Source organism: Propithecus coquereli, unplaced genomic scaffold, assembly GCF_000956105.1.
Source record: "Propithecus coquereli isolate 6110/MARCELLA unplaced genomic scaffold, Pcoq_1.0 Scaffold59, whole genome shotgun sequence".
NCBI classification, from domain to species: domain Eukaryota; kingdom Metazoa; phylum Chordata; class Mammalia; order Primates; family Indriidae; genus Propithecus; species Propithecus coquereli.
This window is the reverse complement of record NW_012151840.1, coordinates 6,319,871-6,337,317: the sequence shown is the minus strand read 5'-3', so window position 1 is coordinate 6,337,317 and position 17,447 is coordinate 6,319,871. Positions and strand designations below refer to the sequence as shown.

Below are 17,447 nucleotides of genomic sequence, written 5' to 3'. Positions count from 1 at the left end.
AGTCAGAAGGATCGCTTGAGCCCAGGAGTTTGAGGTTGCTGTGAGCTAGGCTGACGCCATGGCACTCTAGACCGGGCAACAGAGCGAGACTTTGTCTCAAAAAAAAAAAAAGGTGAATAATGGGACGAAGATAGGGTGCAGGGTAGAAATCACTTAAGAGAAAATTATCTTTGACTCTAGAGCCACAGTTCTCAACTGGAGGCAATTTTGCCCTTAGGAGACATTTGGCAACATCTGGAGACATTTTGGGTTGTCATAACTAGGGTGGGCCAGGCATGCTGCCAAACAACTTATAACGCACAGAAGAGCTCTCATTACATAGAATTATCCATCCGAAAATGTCAAAAGTGTCTACGTTGAGAAACCTTGTTCTAGAGCCTCTCCGTTCCCAATCTGTGAGAATGATAAGACCCCTACACTCAAAGATGATTGTTTTCAACCTATTTATCTCACTACCCCTCCCATCCTCAACAGTCAGAAGTCTACCTCAATATATAACCCCTAGTTTTGTTGCATTCTGGGTTTCTCTCCTGACCTCTCTTCTTCCTCTCACCTGGGCCAGCAGGGAGGGTGGCAGAGGACAGGCCAGGTCCCCCCCAAGACTTACATGGAATGTCATCAGATTAATACTTATTCAGTGGGAAACAATAAGGTTCCCAACAGGGATAAGGCAGAAGGAATAGCAATAGAAGTAGATGGAGATAATTAAGAGAACTCAAATTTTTAATTAATTTTTTTAAAAAAGGAAAGTTGTTGGGAAGATAGTAATGCTACAGAAACATAGGATTAGAAGCCTAACTAGAGAAACACCCTGGTGTTGGCAGAGGGATTGAGGGGCTGTGAGCTTAAGGTCTGAAATCTAAAGAGAAAGAGTAGACTAGGCAGTAGTCACCCCCTCTGCTTGACATCTGCTTTAGTTCATTCCAGGAAGAAAGAGGAGAAAGGCAGGGAGGTAGGGAGCTTCTTGGCAAAACTGGCATCAGCTTTGGTTATCTCACCCACCTACCCATTTAAGGAGTTCCAGGTTAAGAGTTTAAAAACAAGTGGTACCCAGACCATCATTCAGGAAAAGGGAACTCATTCCAGGTTCCGAGAACTCCTGTCTCAGATCTGAGGGTGTCCAGGGTTTCAGCTGAATGCCTCTGGCCAACCAGTAGTCACTTGGTCAGTCCTGCTGCCTTGACCCCATCTCCAGGAGGGGCTATAGCCAGAGGGAGTAGAGGGAGTCCAGCCCCCTAAGCCTTTTGAGGCACTGTTAGGCAGATAGGGAAAAGAGGGGCCCTTGGGTCACTGGTTCTAGGAGGCGTCCGGTGGGGGCAGCATTTCTTCTAGGCTGGACACGGAATGGGGGCTTCATGACGGCAAAACCTGGATTAAAAAAAAAAAAATTTAAAGAAGAAGATTAGCCTCAAAGGAAACCAAGGCTTTAGATAAAAGGCACCACCTAGTGCAGACTTTTAAATATTTCCACAGTGTGGTCTTTTCTCTATTTCTGTCTATACAACACCCTCTCTCTTTCTAGATCCTACATTCTTAAATCTTTCATTCTAATTCTCTCCCCTTCCCCTTACTTCCCATCCTTGCAACAGAGGATCAAGGTTCTGAAGCAGGGTATCAGGATGTGTCAGCAGGAGCTGAGGTGTTGGATGGGATTCTCTCATCACTCACCATTCCTGTTGGAGCTACAAGCCCCGAGAATTACTCCATGGCCTGTCTCGGTTTCCCTTGGACCTCATCTGCTCCTGAACTGCACCTGTCTGTGAAAAAGCACATATGAGACACCCTCTTACGTCTTCATATCCCACAGTAAAAGGTCTACCTTGTGCACTCCAGGAAAGAGGTTGGCCCCACAGCCTTGAATGTAACATCAATCTGAAAAGGCTAAAACTAACCGGCATTCCTCCCAGGGAAGTTTCAATGCCTTCATACTGGCCTTCTTGAGGATGAGGTAAAATGGATATTTTACTAATAAGATCCCCTCACAAAGGACTCTCCCATCTATATCTGAGTTTCATAATTGGTGAAAAGACCTTTTGTTTTTTTTTTGAGACAGGGTCTTGCTCTGTCGCCTAGGCTGAAATGCAGTCACACAAGCATAGCTCACTGCAGCCTTAAACTCCTGGGTTCAAGCAATCCTCCTGCCTCAGCCTCCCGAGTAGCTGGGACTAGAGGTGCGCACCACCACGTCCGAATATGCTTTTACTTTTTGTAGAGACTGAGTCTCACTATATTGACCAGGTTGGCTCAAGTGATCCTCCAGCCTCCCAAAGTACCGAGATTACAGGCATGAGCCACTTCTTTCACTGTCTCTAAATGTATTTCCCGTTTTTGAGAGCAGAAAGGCATCTTAGACATTATTTAGGATAGAGTGCTCAGCTTTTTTCCTGCCCCAACATGCCCAACCACATATGACTGTGGCACTGAGACAGCAGTTCTTAATTAGAAGAAGGAAGGATTATAGTTTTTAGCAAAAGCCCTCCTAATTTTTTTCCCTCCAATTAACTATTAAGACATATATATGCCCCAGCATAATGAAGAACAATCTGCTAATTATAAAGCTGAGAGAACACAGGCCCAGAGACCTAAAATGCCAGGTCTCAGATTTATATAACTGATGACCAGACTAGAATCCCAGATTCCTGCTACCCCAGTAATTTTGTCATATCCTTTGCTTATACTTTCTAAAAAGAGGAACAGTTACAGACCATACCCCTACATCAACCTCTCCCCCTTCCCTTGTTACCATGGCAAGTCCATCTCCGGCCCCCATCTCCCCAGAGCCAATGTGAGTCAGGTGGACAAAATTCATTGGTTCCCCAATCATGCTCCGGTCAATCCGTCTTCTCTTCTTCTTCTGCTTGGAGAAGAGAGGAAGTCATATCTGAAGCTCCCTCCTCCAGTCAGAGTAGAGGAAGGGAAAAGAGTCTTGAAAACCACTAAAGGAAGAACTAAGGGCCTGGTGGGAAGAAGGCATGTGGCATTACAACAAGAAATCACGAGGGTATGGAAAGCAAAGCTGGAACAACATAAACACGAAGAAGATGTAGACCAGAGTAGTGAGGGCAGTGGCCTGCAGAGTGGACACTGGACAAAGAAGGGACGTGTCAAAGTCACCTCTGACTGCTGAGGAAACAATAGGGACAAGAGGTATTATGCTCCACCTACAACCCCTGCCCAACTCAGGATGGACAGGAACAAGAGGTGATAGGACTATTCACTGCTTCCACCTTCCAATCCCCCTTCTTCCACATATACACCTGCCTGGCCACAGAAACTATCCTGACAGAAAGGGAGACAAGAAGTGTGATTTTTAGACAGCAGGTCCTACATGGTATGTCTACTTCACAGTATACAGTAACTGATTTTTATGTATGTTGGGGTGGGAGTGGGGAGACTCACCGGCTGGGGTTTCTCTACCACACAGCAGCCCAGTTTGTGCCAAAATTCACTCATGTTCCCTGATGGTTCCAGCTTCACCCCTCTGTCTGGGCCCCAGAGGGCTCTTGCTCTGGTGCCTTGACCGCCCACTCCACACTCTTCTAAGGTGTAACAACACCCTGGGTTCGCTCAGCTGGATGGGTCTAGAGAAAGTAGAATCTTCAGAACTCTTCGCTGAACAATGAAGGTCAGCGTCTCAGATCCTGAGAGATTAACAGGGCCAGAGAGAGAGAGGTGGACAGGCAGGCACAAGGTTATATCCTCCTCAGACTTGGAACCCTGGATCAGTGGAAAGTAAAAGAAAAGTTAATGAGAAACCTCCTGATGAACCTGTACCTTCCCAGTTCTCCCTTAGAAGCCCTAGTTCTGTACCCTAACACTAATCTGTTCCAAATATAAGAATCTCACAGTTTGACCCTCAGAAAAAGGAACAGAACCAAAAGGACACCAAGGGGTTAAGAAGCAGTGGCTGGTGGTAGCAAGGGAGTAGAAGGGGGCTGGAAGCACTTAGGGTAAGAGGATGGGGGAAGACCAAAAGATGGTGGCAGAAATAAGCAAAGTTTGGGGGTACTACAAGCTCCAGCTCCCTTCTCCTTGGGTTTGGGGCAGAGGGGGAGGGGCATTTAAGTGACTTTGAAGAGGAAATAGTGGTTTTTTGTTCTCACAAACAAGGCCTCCACCCCGTCCCCTCCCTTTTTCCTTACCTTGCCCTCAACACCTAGATTTTCTTTAAGAACAAGAGAAACCTTGACCACCTAGGTCCTAGGAGACTAACTCTAGTAAGTTGGACCTTGAGAAAGACTTTCTACAGTGAGGAATTTCTTCCTTCTCAGGTTGCTGCCTTTGTTCCTCTTCATTTCCCTTAAGTGAGATCCAACCCCTCCCAGAAGCCACTTAGCAGTTCCTTTATTACCTGACCTTCAGATCCTTTCTGAAGGCTGTGTACACTTTGTTTATCTGTGTCCTTTATCACTGTACTCCTGTTTGCACATATGTAGCATGGCTATATCTCCAAGTGTGTCTTGTATAGATCATCTGTGTACAGGTTGTAAGTAGATGTGCCAGGTATCTTCTGTCCCATGAGAAATCTTTTTCCAGCCTCCCCACCCTTCTCCACATGTCCTATCGTGCCACTCTGCTCTGCCTCACAGGCTAGGGGCCCAGGCTTCCCTCCCTCCTGCCCTCCTGCCGTGACCTGTTCTCTCCTCCCTCCTTACCACGTCCAAGCTTCATCAGCCAACCAGACACAAGGAACTTTCCAATGATACTAGTGTCCAAGGAAGATCTTCCTCCCTTTTCACTAGTGCCAGCCAGGGTAGGGCACATCTGGGTTTCTTCCTACACTCACTGCATTTCCCCAGTCTTATAGTACAGACAACATTAAAGATTCCAAACAGGGCAGTTTCATGAAGATTACATTTTAACATGAACAGGAATCTCCCTTCCTCCCAGGCCGGAACCCTGATGTTCTGGCACCCTAGACTCATTTAAAAACTGAGAGGTTTTTTGTTTTTGTTTTTGTTTTTTTAACAAGCTTGAGATGAGATTACATAAACACTTAAATACAGCTTCTAGGGAAGGAAAGAACCCAGGAGTTTGGGCTTTCTCTTACTTTCCTTCCCACCCCTGGAAGAAAGGAGTAATCAAACAGGGTGGAAGTCAGAGCACAGCTGTCCAGAGAGGGGAGCTGTGGTTAGTGGGGAAGTCAGTCAGTCAGTCATAGGGTTGTTGTGATGGTGAGGGTGGCAGGTGGTAAAGTCAAGGGGGGAGGGAATGGAGAAAACAATGAAGAATCAGAGGAAACCCCCAACACCACCAGACAGGCTGTACTGAGACAGGATTCTCCCCCCAACATTTCGCCACCCTGCTCAAAGCTGAGTGGATAGAGGTGGATGGTGCTGGGAGGGAAGAAGAGGGAAGAGGGGAGGAGGGGGCGAGAGGGAAAGGGGCAGTGGCGGGAACAAGGACGTTACTGTTTCTTTTCCAGGGACCTGACCAGAGCTGGGTGGAGGCAAAGTGTGTGTGTGGGACTTGGCATGAAATGACCAGTGATGATGAGAAGTGACCAGGAAATTCCATTCCCTAGGACATTAGGGTCTCTGCAACTTACGGGTGGGGTCAGAGTGTGAAGAAGGACAGGGTGAATGTGGCATTAGTGCAGGGTGAGGGGAACGGGGAACAAGGCCAGAAAAGGAAGTAAAAGCCATTGGTTGTCATTCTACTTTAAAGCAGCCAGAGAAGAGTGGGTTGAGAAAAAATGAAGTCCTGAGCTGGTAAGCCACAGAGGAAGAGCCACCCGAATCCGCTGCCCATTATTTCAGCTTCACAGTGAATGGGAAGGGGCTAGGAAAACAACAGGAGGGATCAGGATTAGACAGCATAAGGCCACAACCTGATAGCCAAGTTGTGCTGAGAACTTGGCCTCTCTGAGCCTCAATAGGAAGAGTGAATATGGAACTGGAAAAGACACCCCCCACCACTACCAAGGTCACACTAGGACTTAAGGACCTCAAAGGTGTTGAGCAAGGGAAGGGACAGCAGAAAGGTGCCAGAGAGGAAGGATGTACAGAGGTAGTTCCCTGGTCCTGTCAAGCCCCAAACCGGTTTTCCTGGTCTCTCCGCCTCCAGCCCCAGGGCCTCCAACCCGCTGCCTGACAAGCCCTCACAAGAAGCAGCTGGAGAGAAAGAGAATTGGGAGAATGGAGAGGGCAATTCTATAAGCCCAGGGCTGCAGCTGGACCCTGTGTGGAGACCCCCAGACATGGAGGGTTCCTGAAGGGCTCTGGAGAAAAGGGGTGGACCCATATTTCATCCAAGTGACAGGCCCCAGCTCCAACCCTGCCCTTCCCCAGAAAAGGTCTCGTGGGGGTTTATTATCAGGAAACAGCACTAGGCCCTACGCTTCCCCTCCCCCAATATATTCACTCACATAGAATCCATCTGTCCCCCAAACTCTACCCAGAAATTCTCTGCTCCTCCTAACCCTGAACTAGGATTGAGGCTTCTCTGTGAATCTTTCAGACCCTCTCTCCCACCTCCCCCAACATTCCAGTCCCTTCTTTCTCTTCCACTCTTCAGCAGCCTTAACCTGCCTGCTGCACGAGCGTGGATGAGGACAGTTACCCTGGGAAGGGACCCCTTTTCCCACCGACCCAGCATCTCGACCACCGTGGACACCCTCCTTCCCCACCCCCAGCATCCGGTGCGTCTCCGCCGGCCCGGCAGGCGTGGCGGGCGGGCCCGGGGACCAACTCTACGGTCTCACCTGCTCTTCGCCGGCATCAAGGCGTCCAGCTACAGCTGATGGGGGGCGGGGGTGTCCTGCTCCGCGGCCGCCGGTGAGGGGTTCCCGGGCTCGCTCCTCCGCGCGGTGGGGGAGCCGAGGGCGGGCCGGCAGAGGTGGGGCTGGCGGAGGGCGGAAGCGGCAGCGACGCGATTACGAAACCCGTCCGGCTCCGAGCCGAGAGCACAGCTCCCCCCTGGACTGCTGAGGCACTGCACAGTGGAGGGACATGGGAGGGGGCCTCCGCAGGCCCCGAGGGCCGCCGCCATGCCCGGGGAGTCGGAGAATGTGGACGCCTCGATGAGGGCTTGACACCCAACCTGGGGACCCCGGAATCGCAGGTTCCCTTTGCGCGCCAGGGCTTGCGGGGCAATACGAAGTGGAACCCCCAAATCCTCCAGACCTAACCAAGTTCAGAGATTCGCAGAAGCACCCCGCCCCCCAATCTCTTGTGCTCTACCCGAGATGGAATAAGGCTAGGTTTATTTATCCATTGTGACGGTGGAGAGACGAGTCGGGAGGAGTAGGGATTGGGGGAAGGGGTGCAGAATTTTTCTGATTCTCAAGAACACCTAGTAACCTGAAGTCCTTAAATTGGGGAAGAAAGGGACACTCCTCCTTTCCATTGTTGTCTAGTGTTAATATTTTTAATCCATAAACCTAAATTTGGAGGACAATTGCCTGCTCATTCATTTCACCCCCAGTCAGCACGGGGGTGCTGGAAAAGATGCGGAATGATTGTGTAGACCAATAAGCCTACTGAGATGCTTTTAATCCTCTCTCTCCCTCCCTGAAGTGTTCTGGAACCTATCATTTGAATTAGCCGAGTCAGGCAGGGAGGGGGCGGGAGTCCTTCCGCCCTTCTTAGGAGGGGCTGCATTGCAGGGGGAGACTGAGCAGATTCAGTCACTGAAGAGGGAGAGCGAGTGAGAAGACAAAGCCGTCAAAGCCCCAACAGCTTTCTTTTTCTCCAGCGCGGAACAGACCCCGGAGCCCCCGAGGCACTCCCTCCATCTTTGGAACACGCTGGTAATTCATTGATAACAGGTAAACTCAACTGAGGGAGGGGGGCAGGAGGCTGCAAAGATAGAAGAGCAGTTTCTTCTGGTTAGATTGAAGACCTCAAATAAGGATGAGGTAGGGGACAGTTCAAAAAGAGAGAAGGGGGCGCTATGAACAATGGGTAGTTACTTGTTCAACGTTTCCATGCCTTGTTATCCTGTACCCAGACATTCGTTTCCAGCAATTTACATGCAGTTATTTCTCAGCACTTAACCTCCTTATTTCAAGTATGTTTTTCTATAATTTATTGGCCTGTTTATTTAATATCTTCTGTTCAGTTATCTTCCTTTTCAAGCTATAAAATGTCTTCTACCAGTTATTTGATGACTCTCTAGTCCTCCCGCATCTCTCTGGCCTCTACTTCCCCATACTTGCAGTTTTTTTCTGTAGTCCTCTATTTGTCTCCGTAGGAGGGAGTTTTTGGGGAAGGGATATGGGATAGTGTTGAGAGTAATCCTGACCTTTCTTTTGACAATCTCCTTCTCCCCATCTCAAACCTTTGCTCCGAAGAGGCAGCTTGAAGTAGGAACGGTGAGGGTCTCTGTGTAGAGAACTGCTTGATCCCATATTGTAATTAGTACAGCCCACAGGAGCTAAGTATGGGGATAGATTCTGGAAAAGGAATGCTTATTTGCAGCTCATTGGAATATGTGGGGGAAGGACATGGCTAATAGGAAAATCCAAACTCAGAATGAGGCACACATAATGAGAAGGCAGAGAGCTTTCATTCTCTACCACCACCACCTCTCCTCCTTCCCCAGCCCCCATGATGGCAGCATGACACAGCAAGGCCCTGTTGAGTAGGCCTTGGATGCCCACAGAGGATCTGGACAAAGGGTATTCTAATCTGTATATTTGCTAATCATGTATCTCTAAGAAAAGACAGTAATATTTAGAAATTACCTTTGCATAAATATCTGGATAATTTAAAATGAAGGATAGTGGAAAGCATTTATTGAGCATATATTGTGGTACATGGCACTGTCCAAACCCTTTAAGATAAGCAAATGATAGATGTAAAGATAGATGAAGTATGGGCAGAGAGCATTTGGGGAGGGGAAGGGGAAGCTGGCTGAAAAGGGACCTTTTGCAAAATTTGGAGAACATGGGAATTAAATCCATACTATATTAAATCAAAAATTTAATTACTGTTTACATTAGTAAATATCTTTTGGTATCTTAACTTCAATTTTCTGTGTAGTCTTTATGTTCTTGACTTGATTTTAATGCCACATATGCTTGTGTGAGTGTCTTTCTGGAATGCATTTGGTATCCTCTGTATATGTCTCTGGGTCAATAACATAGCCAGAGATTTTAGGCCTTTTTTTCATAAAATTTCCTTTAGCTTTTTAAATTGCAGGATAACTCTACCAAACACTCAGAGACTGTTTAGGCAGCTTTTATACATACTGTGATTTTAAGAAAAGGAGTCAGTTTGTCAAAGAGCTTTTTCCCTTTCTCAGATTCTAGCTTGCTCTATACTGCCTTTTGCTTTTCACCATTCAAGTCAGAATTACAGGAACAATCAATGCCTAACCCACAGAATATCTGTTCTTCAGTAACTAAGAATTCTTGTAAGTTTTGAGAATACTGGTATAGAGTTATAAAAGCTGTGGAGCAACTATCTATGTACAACACAAAAAGGGATCAGATTGGGAATTATGAGACCTGAGTTCTATACAAACTGGCTGGAAGACTTGAGTCAGTAGGTAATTTGTAAGGTGTCTTCTAGTTTAAAAATTCTGATTTTTTTCCACTATGAGTCTGTTTTTTAGAGAACCTATTATGTGCCCAGCATTATACTAAGCTCGCTCTGGAAAAGACTTGTAAGGGAGGAGCTATAAAAGAAGCCAGCTAGCTAGGGAAATAACTGTTAACACAGCAAACAATCTCTAGACAGAAGTCAGTAACAGTATTGAACCATTTTTGTAGCTGTCTTTCTGTGCAAATGTCTCTGCAAACTACTGTGGAGATGATCAGAGTTGAATGTCATAGGAAGATGACCTCACCTTTCCAACATGCTCCCACACCCTACTCCAGTCTGTGCATCACCATCCTTCTAAGCAGCTTCTCTGCTGAGTAATGCTCAGTTCCCAGGTTTATTTTGGAGCGTGAATCTAAGAAGAAAAAGATCAACTCAGAACTCAGTTTTAACATTAAAAGCATCCTAACCAACCCACTCATCATTTTTTTTTTTTTTTTAGACAGTGTCTCACTCTGTCACCTGGGTAGAGTACAGTGGTGTCATCATAGCTCACTGCAACCTCAAACTCCTAGGCTGAAGCGATCCTCCTGCCTCAGCCTCCCCAGTAGCTGGGACCACAGGCACGCACCACCACTCCTGGCTAATTTTTTCTATTTCTGGTAGAGACGGGATCTTGCTTTTGCTCAGGCTGGTCTTGAACTCCTGACCTCAAGCAATCCTCCTCCCTCTGCCTCCCAGAGTGCTAGGATTACAGGCATGAACCCCCTTGCCCAACCCCACTCACCACTTCTAAAGCACCTCCCTCACCCATCCCCCTCACATATCACCATGTTCTAGATTAAGGCTTTCTTTTTCTGCCTTAGTAGAGTCATTTTACATTATATGAGGGCATTTTGGAACCTATTTAAGGCTGCTATTAAAAGTCTCAGGCCTGGTGAGAGCCAATGGGGTATTTGGAGAAAGGCCTTTTGAAACTTGGGGTTCTATTTTTGGAGGCAGTGGAATGTTCTTTCTGCTCCTTTGGGAACAATTCAACTAATGCTTCTTGCCCCTTCCCTTGGCTAGTAAGTAGCAGGGCGGAGGCTGCAGGGAGCTATAATAGTCATATAATATCAGGCAGAATGTGGGTAGCATGAACAGATAAGGTGATAGAACTACCCAATAAAGCATGGGAAAGTATCCAATTTTGTTAAAATCTCCTTCCAATCTAAGCTTTACTTTCTTACCTGGAATTTCCAATCCATTTGCTCTCACCATCATCAGTTATACTCTAGCACTGGGGTCAGAGAAAAGAGACCCTGTTATAGCATAGGAAAATTCTTTTAGCACCTGGGTTTTGCTCTGAAGGAGAGTTAATAGACTGTTAAGGCTTACCTATGAGCTAATAGATGGGAGTGGCAAAGTATTCATTGTTTTAAATAGTGAGGGGAAATTAATCAGCAGCCTTGAATGTCTTTGTGTGCAGAGCCCAGCACTTGCGGTACAGAGAAAGTAGACTGGTATTTACCCTTAAGAAAACTCCCAGTCTGTTGAAGGAGATAAGAGCATCCCTATACATAAAATGCAGTAACAGTGATCTGTAACCCCAAACTGATGGAGTCAGGTAAAACTCCACAGGGTGTTGGGGAAGATGATGGAGGAAATAGAGTAGATGAAGCTGAGTAAGTTTAAGAAAGTTGCCCTGGAAGACTGGAGTTTATAGTAGAGTTTATAAGGCAAGAAGGAAAATAGAAAGCAGAAATGCCATGGAAGGCCTTTTCACAAGTACCATGATCTATTAAATCAAAGTCAAGAAGAGGTCAAGTATCTACAAATACAATAGGAGTTTGGGAGAGGGGGATTCCTCTAGGGACTTGATTAGAGTGTTGAAACTTGGGAAGTATTTTAAGGTAGAGAATGGAGAGAGTTAAGCAAGACAGGAATGAGCATAACTATAGTTAATGCTGCATACTTGCTAGGAAGAGTGGGCCACATTTTGGAAGGCCTTGAAAATCAGACCCAAGATCAATTTGATGCAATAGTAAATAAATCATTCTGCTGGGCTCCCTTCAGTAGCTCATGCCTGGTGGCACTTCGGGAGGCAGAGGCAGGAGGATCATTTGGGGCCCGGAGTTTGAGACCAGCCTGGGCAACGTAGTGGGGTCCCGCCTCTACAAAAAATAAGGAAATTAGCTGGGCGTGGTGATGTGTGCCTATAGTTCTAGCTACTTGGGAGGCTGAGGAAGATTGTTTAGGCCTGTGAGTTGGAGGTTGCAGTGAGCTATGATGATGCCACTGCACTCTAGTCTGGGCGACAGAGCAAGACCCTGTATCACAAAAAAAGAAAAAAAAAGTGATTCCAAGATGAGAAGTTAGGAAATGGTAGACAGTGGTAATAAAGGCAGGGTCCCTGAAGCTTGTCCTAGGGAAATTGGATTATGTATAGAGGGAAACAGGGATATGGAGTTTCTAAGCAAGGAAAGGCTACAAGCTACAGGCCACAAAGAAGTTGCTATAGCATGAAGACTGACAAGTGGTTTCTTTCCAGGAGGCTATGAGGGACCCTGTGAGTAGCCAGTACAGCTCCTTTCTTTTCTGGAGGATGCCCATCCCAGAACTGGATCTGTCAGAGCTGGAAGGCCTGGGTCTGTCAGATACATCCACCTTCAAGATCAAGGACAACAGCGTTGGCAAAATGACCGGGCAAGCAACTGGAGCAGAGCAGGAGAAAAACCCTGAAGATGATGCCCTTCTTGAGTACAGCACCTTCAACTTCTGGAGAGCTCCCATTGCCAGCATCCACTCCTTTGAATTGGACTTGCTCTAAGGCCAAGACTTCTCTCTCCCACCACCTTGCCCTCATTGTCTTCCCTTTCAAGCCCTTTCCTTTCTACCCCTTTGCCATTTTAATCTTGTTCTCTCTCTTCTATTGTGTTGGTGGTGCTGATGAATCTGCCAGAGTTGAGTTGTATTTATTTATTTATTTATTTATCCATCTATCTACTCCACGTTTCTCAAAAGCCCTCAAGCCACAAAGTAAAGGGGTCAAGCAATGGAGTATTGGGTCACAGGGATTCTTCCTTTTCCCCCTAAATATTAACTCCAGATTAACTGTTACAAAACAAGATTTCTAAAAGCCTAAGGACTCTTGCTTTCCTGTTGCTGATTATAATACACTCTTTTTCTTAAAGAAATTGGGGGTAGTTAAGGTTATAAAACAAGAGGAAATAATATATCATGCAAAATAAAAATAGGGAAGAACATTGAATTATTTCAGAAATAGTTAAGTTCTTTTTCTCAAAAGGGTGTTCCTTCTTCAAGCCTACTCTACACGTTTGCTGCTGTGAGTTGAAAACTAGCTAAGGAAAATTAGATATCAAATCTTAAGGTACAATCTTGCTGACCATTATGATAATCTGTAAGGTTTTGACTGTCTTCTAAAAGGAATAGGGTTTGGTTCTTAGTATTTTAGTCTTGCCCTCTTGCAATATATAATACTGATCAATGGGCCTTGGGCACAGTTCTTCAATTACATTGAGACTATGAAATAAACAATTACATTCTGACCTTACACCTTGTCCCCACTCCTTCCAAAATTACTGCTGCTGATTCGTGCTGCCATTTGCTCATTTATTTAATAAAGACATTCAATCCCAGGACTGGATTCTATTTTTCTCTTTCTTCACAGGGAAGCAGTATTAATCTCAGAAATTAATTAGCCTTGCTTTTACATTTTATCTTTCTAATATTCAGTTTTTAGGAAGAATGATTTGTTTCTTTTTATTTTATTTTTTTATTTTGTTTTGGCTGGTCAAGCGGAGCAGTGGGAGTGGAGAGGAAGAATGATTTGAATAGCATTTATGTATACATTAAGTGGCGAACTTCCAGGCTGGGTGTGGTGGCTCACGCCTGTAATCCTAGCACTTTGGGAGGCTGAGGCAGAAGGATTGCTTGAGGCCAGGAGTTCGAGACCAGCCTGAGCAAGAGCGAGACCCTGTCTCTACTAAAAATAGAAAAATTAGCCGGGTGTGGTGGTGCACACCTGTAGTCCCAGCTACCTGGGAGGCTGAGGCAGGAGGATCGCTTGAGCCCAGGAGTTTGAGGTTGCTGTGAGCGAGGCTGACACCACGGCACTCTAGCCCAAGCAACAGAGCGAGACTCAGTCTCAAAAAAAGAAAAAAAAACAAAAGGTGAACTTTGGGTTGAACAGATAGGTAACAAAGAAAAGGGTGAAATCAACTTAAAATTAGAAAAGTACTTAAAGCTACAACCACTCTTCTGCCAATTCCCTACCAACATTATGTTTCAGGTAACAATTCTCTTAGGTGCCTAAGAAAATAAACTAATTCATCCAAATATGTTATATGTTTATCTCACCTCATTCCAAAAAACTATTTGAAACTAACTTCCAAATACTTTTTGTGTGCCTACTATATGAAAGGCAATGAGCTAGACAAGAGGATGTAAACAGGAATGAAACAAGATTCTGACTCAAACTTAAAAAGGGAAGCCATAAATACTAGTATGGGTAGCACTGGGCAGTATGCTGAAAATACTTTAAGGATGACACAAACTGGCTGGGTGGGATGGCTGTGGCTCACACCTGTAATCCTAGCCCTCTGGGAGGCTGAGGCAGGAGGATTGCTTGAGCTCAGGAGTTCGACACCAGCCTGAGCAAGAGACACCGTGTCTACTAAAAATAGAAAAATTAGTCAGGGGTTGTGGCATTTGCCTGTAGTCCCAGCTACTCAGGAGGCTGCGGCAGGAGGATCGCTTGAACTATGATGATGTCACTGCACTACAGCCTGGGTGACAAAGAGAGACCCTGTTTCCAAAGAAAAGAAAAGAAAAAGGCTGGTCTGAAGGTAGTGAGTTATCTCACTTGATTGTTCACAGTCAGTTACAGATTGAACTCCTTGTTCTGCTACTTTCCCTCCTCAGCACTGCACTTGACTAGTCAAAAAAAAAAAAGACAGGAACAGAATAGGATCTAGAGTTGTTCAGAGGAGGGGGGAGAAAGGTAAATTCTTCTCCTAGACCTCCTATGCCTACCATCTAAAGATGGTCAAAGTCCAATTGAGAATGGCGCCAGGAAGGATAAGTGTTGTGTCCTTTTCTATTTTTACTAATTTTGTGAGGGTTTTTTGCGGGATTTCTCCGAGTCCTTTAGTCATGGTAAATGGTGGGTGGAGACGGGGATCAACTGGTAAATAAAGTGACTAAACAGATTTGCAAACTCATGCTCCATCCTATTCTAGGCTCCCCCCCTACCACCAACGCCCTGTACAAATGACTCAGTTATTTGCGCACTGACAGCTTGGCTCTGGGGTCTTCCGACTGGAAACGTGTGTCCATCAAGCACCAGAGCCCAATTCACGAGTAAAACCAGAAATGTCCAAGGACAAGGAAGCAAGGCTATCTGTCAACCCTAAGCCTGGCCCCCAGGAGAAGCAGCCAAGAGGTAGGACGCAAACTTCAGGACTGATGCATAACCTGATCTACCCTCAGCGGTTCGCCGGGTTCTTGGCGCCAAAACAACCATCGGATCCGTCCCCTGCTGGAACTATAAGACACGTAAGACACGTAATCAATAATCCTCCGCCTCGTTAAATAGTCCCGTCCAGGATGTCTCGGATACACATTTGTCCACCTCAGAAGTCCTTCAGTAGATAGGAAATGAATCTCGGAGGTGCATCAACTTTCTGTTCGAGTGGCAGGATGGGTTTTCTAATCATTTTCCCTCCACAGATTCCTCCGCCAGAAATCATACAGGCAGCGCCTTCACTTCCGCGTCCGCCATTTTGTTACCTTCATTTCTCCACGAGGGGGGGTTAAAGGCCCCCAAAATATGCATATATGAAAAGGCCAAAAAGTAACTGTCATTGACAGGGAGTCTTAACTAGAGAAGGAAACGGGACTAAACTGGCGGGCTCGGTGGAAGCACAGTCGGCAGCGTCCTGGACGAGGAGGTGAGGGGGAAGAAGAGATGCGTGGACCCTGGGGGGCGTCAGGGCTGGAATGGAAAGTGCCGTGAGAAGGCGCTCCGCTCCTTAGCCCAACCCCGGACTTCTGGGTGCCGACCGAGCGGCGCCCCCTCACCGAAGCGGGGACAGCTGGGGCAAGGGGACGGAGAGGAAGGGGATGCTTTCGGGAGGAAGGGGAGGGGACTGCAAGGTGAAGAAAGGGGTGGGTGTAAGACCTGGGGCTGGGGAGCTGGACCAAGGGAAGCCAAGGCCACAGAGGTGACCACTAGGGGGCGGCGTGGAGCCGGGGCCGAGGGCTGCTCCTCCTGGGCTGAGAACATTGGTGAGAGGAACTGGAGGATTTATGATAGCGGGGAAAGGGGGACTCTGCTTCTCTGACCAATAATTTACAGAGTATCAGTCAACTCAGTAATCTGAACAGCAGCAGCAAGGGCCCTGCCTCCAGTTCTTGCACGGTTGTTTGTACAGCTGGCCGCCCGGCGGGGACGTGTGCAATGCAAAAGGAACCATGAAGTCCGAGATTGCGGTTCTCCTTCCCGTTAGCTTTCCCTTATTCTCACAGACTGTCTTGAACCAGAAGTTATTCCATTCCTCTTCATTTTCCCAGAAGGGCTTCTTTCTAGGGCGTGTCTCTCTCTGTCTCTCTCGTTCTGACATCTGTGGAGACAGTCTATGGCTTATCTTCAACGATTTCACATTTTTGGCCCTCTGGGAATATATTTGTTTTCATTTTACCACTTGATCTACCCATTCCAGTAGAGACGTTCTTAAGCATCTGTTTTCATCCCTGCATTGATAACAATGAGGAGAGAACTGCCCCCCCAAATTCTTATATAAACCAAAGTAATTACTGTTTGATAATAGTTTGTTTTCAAGAGCTCAAGCACTTCATAAATTATTAAAACACACTATTGACAGTTTTTGTGTGTTTGTCCCGGAGGGAAAGTGTGTGATTTGTTATTTTATTCATCTCCAAAATCCTAGAAGGCAAGTGAGACCAGAGTTTGTTTCCTCCTTATATACAGGGAAAGCGGAGGTACATCCAGTGCGGGAGAAGGCTGTTGGTTGTTAGTAATGAGGGAGTCGGAAGTACCTAGACTGTTCTCCAGTCCGTTAGGCTACTTCTTTGGTCCCTTGGTTCTGCCAGCATTGACAGGATAGAGTGAGAATGGCACATAGTCCCCCTCGAAATGCTGTTATTTAAAAATACATTTTACGTTTACTTAAGATAGATGCTTCAGGTTAACTCAAAGGAGTAACTGATGATAGGGGGAGAAAAATGCCTTGAAGAACACATTTCTGGGAGACCTTTTTTCATATCAGGTGATGAATATAACACCCTATTTACATTCTAATCCCAAAGTTTAATTCTATCTCTGCATAATAAGAAAGCTTTTCATGGCTTGTTTAAAGAATGGTATGACATATTTGGGTTGGTGGCCATTTAGTGCTACTCATACATGACTCACAAATATGAGTAGAGAAAAGTGATAGATGTATATGTGAAGGCAGACTACAGTGGAAAAATTGCTCAAAAAGATTTTGCAAGAGTTGAGGTGTTGAAGACACCGGTCACCGTGAGATAAAAATCAACTTATTTAAAGGGTCTTGTTTCCAGAAGTACCAGCTTCCCAGGAACATGAAGCAAACCAGACTTCTTAAACAGATACCCCAAACTTCAACTGAAATTTTTTGTGTGTGTGGTAGAGATTAGAGCTGGAATTTTGTTATTAGAATAGATTAATTTAACTTTGATTCAGCATATCTGAACATCCCTGCGTGGGACATTCTTTCCCTGTGGTATCGGTTACTGCAAGGTGTTTAAGGCTTGGTGATATACCTTTTATATATAGTATATTTTGGAAAATGTGAAGGAGTCATTTCTAATTAATGAACCATCTAAAAATTTATTCTTGTTTTTAATGATTAGTAAAAAAATAATTAAGTGGAAACACAGTTTTGATATTTTAAAAAGAAGATAACCATGGAAAAATAT

The 17,447-nt window shown here is 45.8% G+C and overlaps 2 protein-coding genes across 3 annotated transcripts; one reads left to right on the top strand and one right to left on the bottom strand.

Annotated features, from left to right (window-relative positions):
- Positions 1–705: 705 nt before the first annotated feature.
- On the bottom strand, positions 706–6,897 carry CDC42SE1 (CDC42 small effector 1). 2 transcript variants are annotated; one of them, XM_012658834.1, is made up of 5 exons: positions 6,704–6,897; positions 3,400–3,717; positions 2,744–2,854; positions 1,669–1,757; positions 706–1,368 (listed from the first exon to the last, which is right to left on the bottom strand). In XM_012658834.1, exons 2-4 carry the CDS (start codon positions 3,451–3,453, stop codon positions 1,683–1,685), a joined length of 240 nt encoding a protein of 79 aa, XP_012514288.1. In that variant the 5' UTR covers positions 3,454–3,717; positions 6,704–6,897; the 3' UTR covers positions 706–1,368; positions 1,669–1,682. The 2 variants fall into 2 exon arrangements, with proteins under 2 accessions (XP_012514288.1, XP_012514289.1); XM_012658835.1 differs by having other exon boundaries at positions 3,400–3,641; positions 6,704–6,812.
- On the top strand, positions 6,704–12,524 carry MLLT11 (myeloid/lymphoid or mixed-lineage leukemia (trithorax homolog, Drosophila); translocated to, 11). Its single transcript, XM_012658833.1, has 2 exons — positions 6,704–7,768; positions 12,016–12,524. Exon 2 carries the CDS (start codon positions 12,022–12,024, stop codon positions 12,292–12,294), a length of 273 nt encoding a protein of 90 aa, XP_012514287.1. The 5' UTR covers positions 6,704–7,768; positions 12,016–12,021; the 3' UTR covers positions 12,295–12,524.
- The last annotated feature ends 4,923 nt before the right edge of the window (positions 12,525–17,447 follow it).

Coding starts and splice junctions, on each gene's coding strand:
- CDC42SE1 (XM_012658834.1), bottom strand. CDS start 3,453: ATGAGTGAATTTTGGCACAAACTGGGCTGCTGTGTGGTAGAGAAACCC. Junction 2,855..3,399: donor TGGTAGAGAAACCCCAGCCG/GTGAGTCTCCCC, acceptor TTCTCCAAGCAG/AAGAAGAAGAGAAGACGGAT. Junction 1,758..2,743: donor CCGGAGATGGACTTGCCATG/GTAACAAGGGAA, acceptor GCTTTTTCACAG/ACAGGTGCAGTTCAGGAGCA.
- MLLT11 (XM_012658833.1), top strand. CDS start 12,022: ATGAGGGACCCTGTGAGTAGCCAGTACAGCTCCTTTCTTTTCTGGAGG.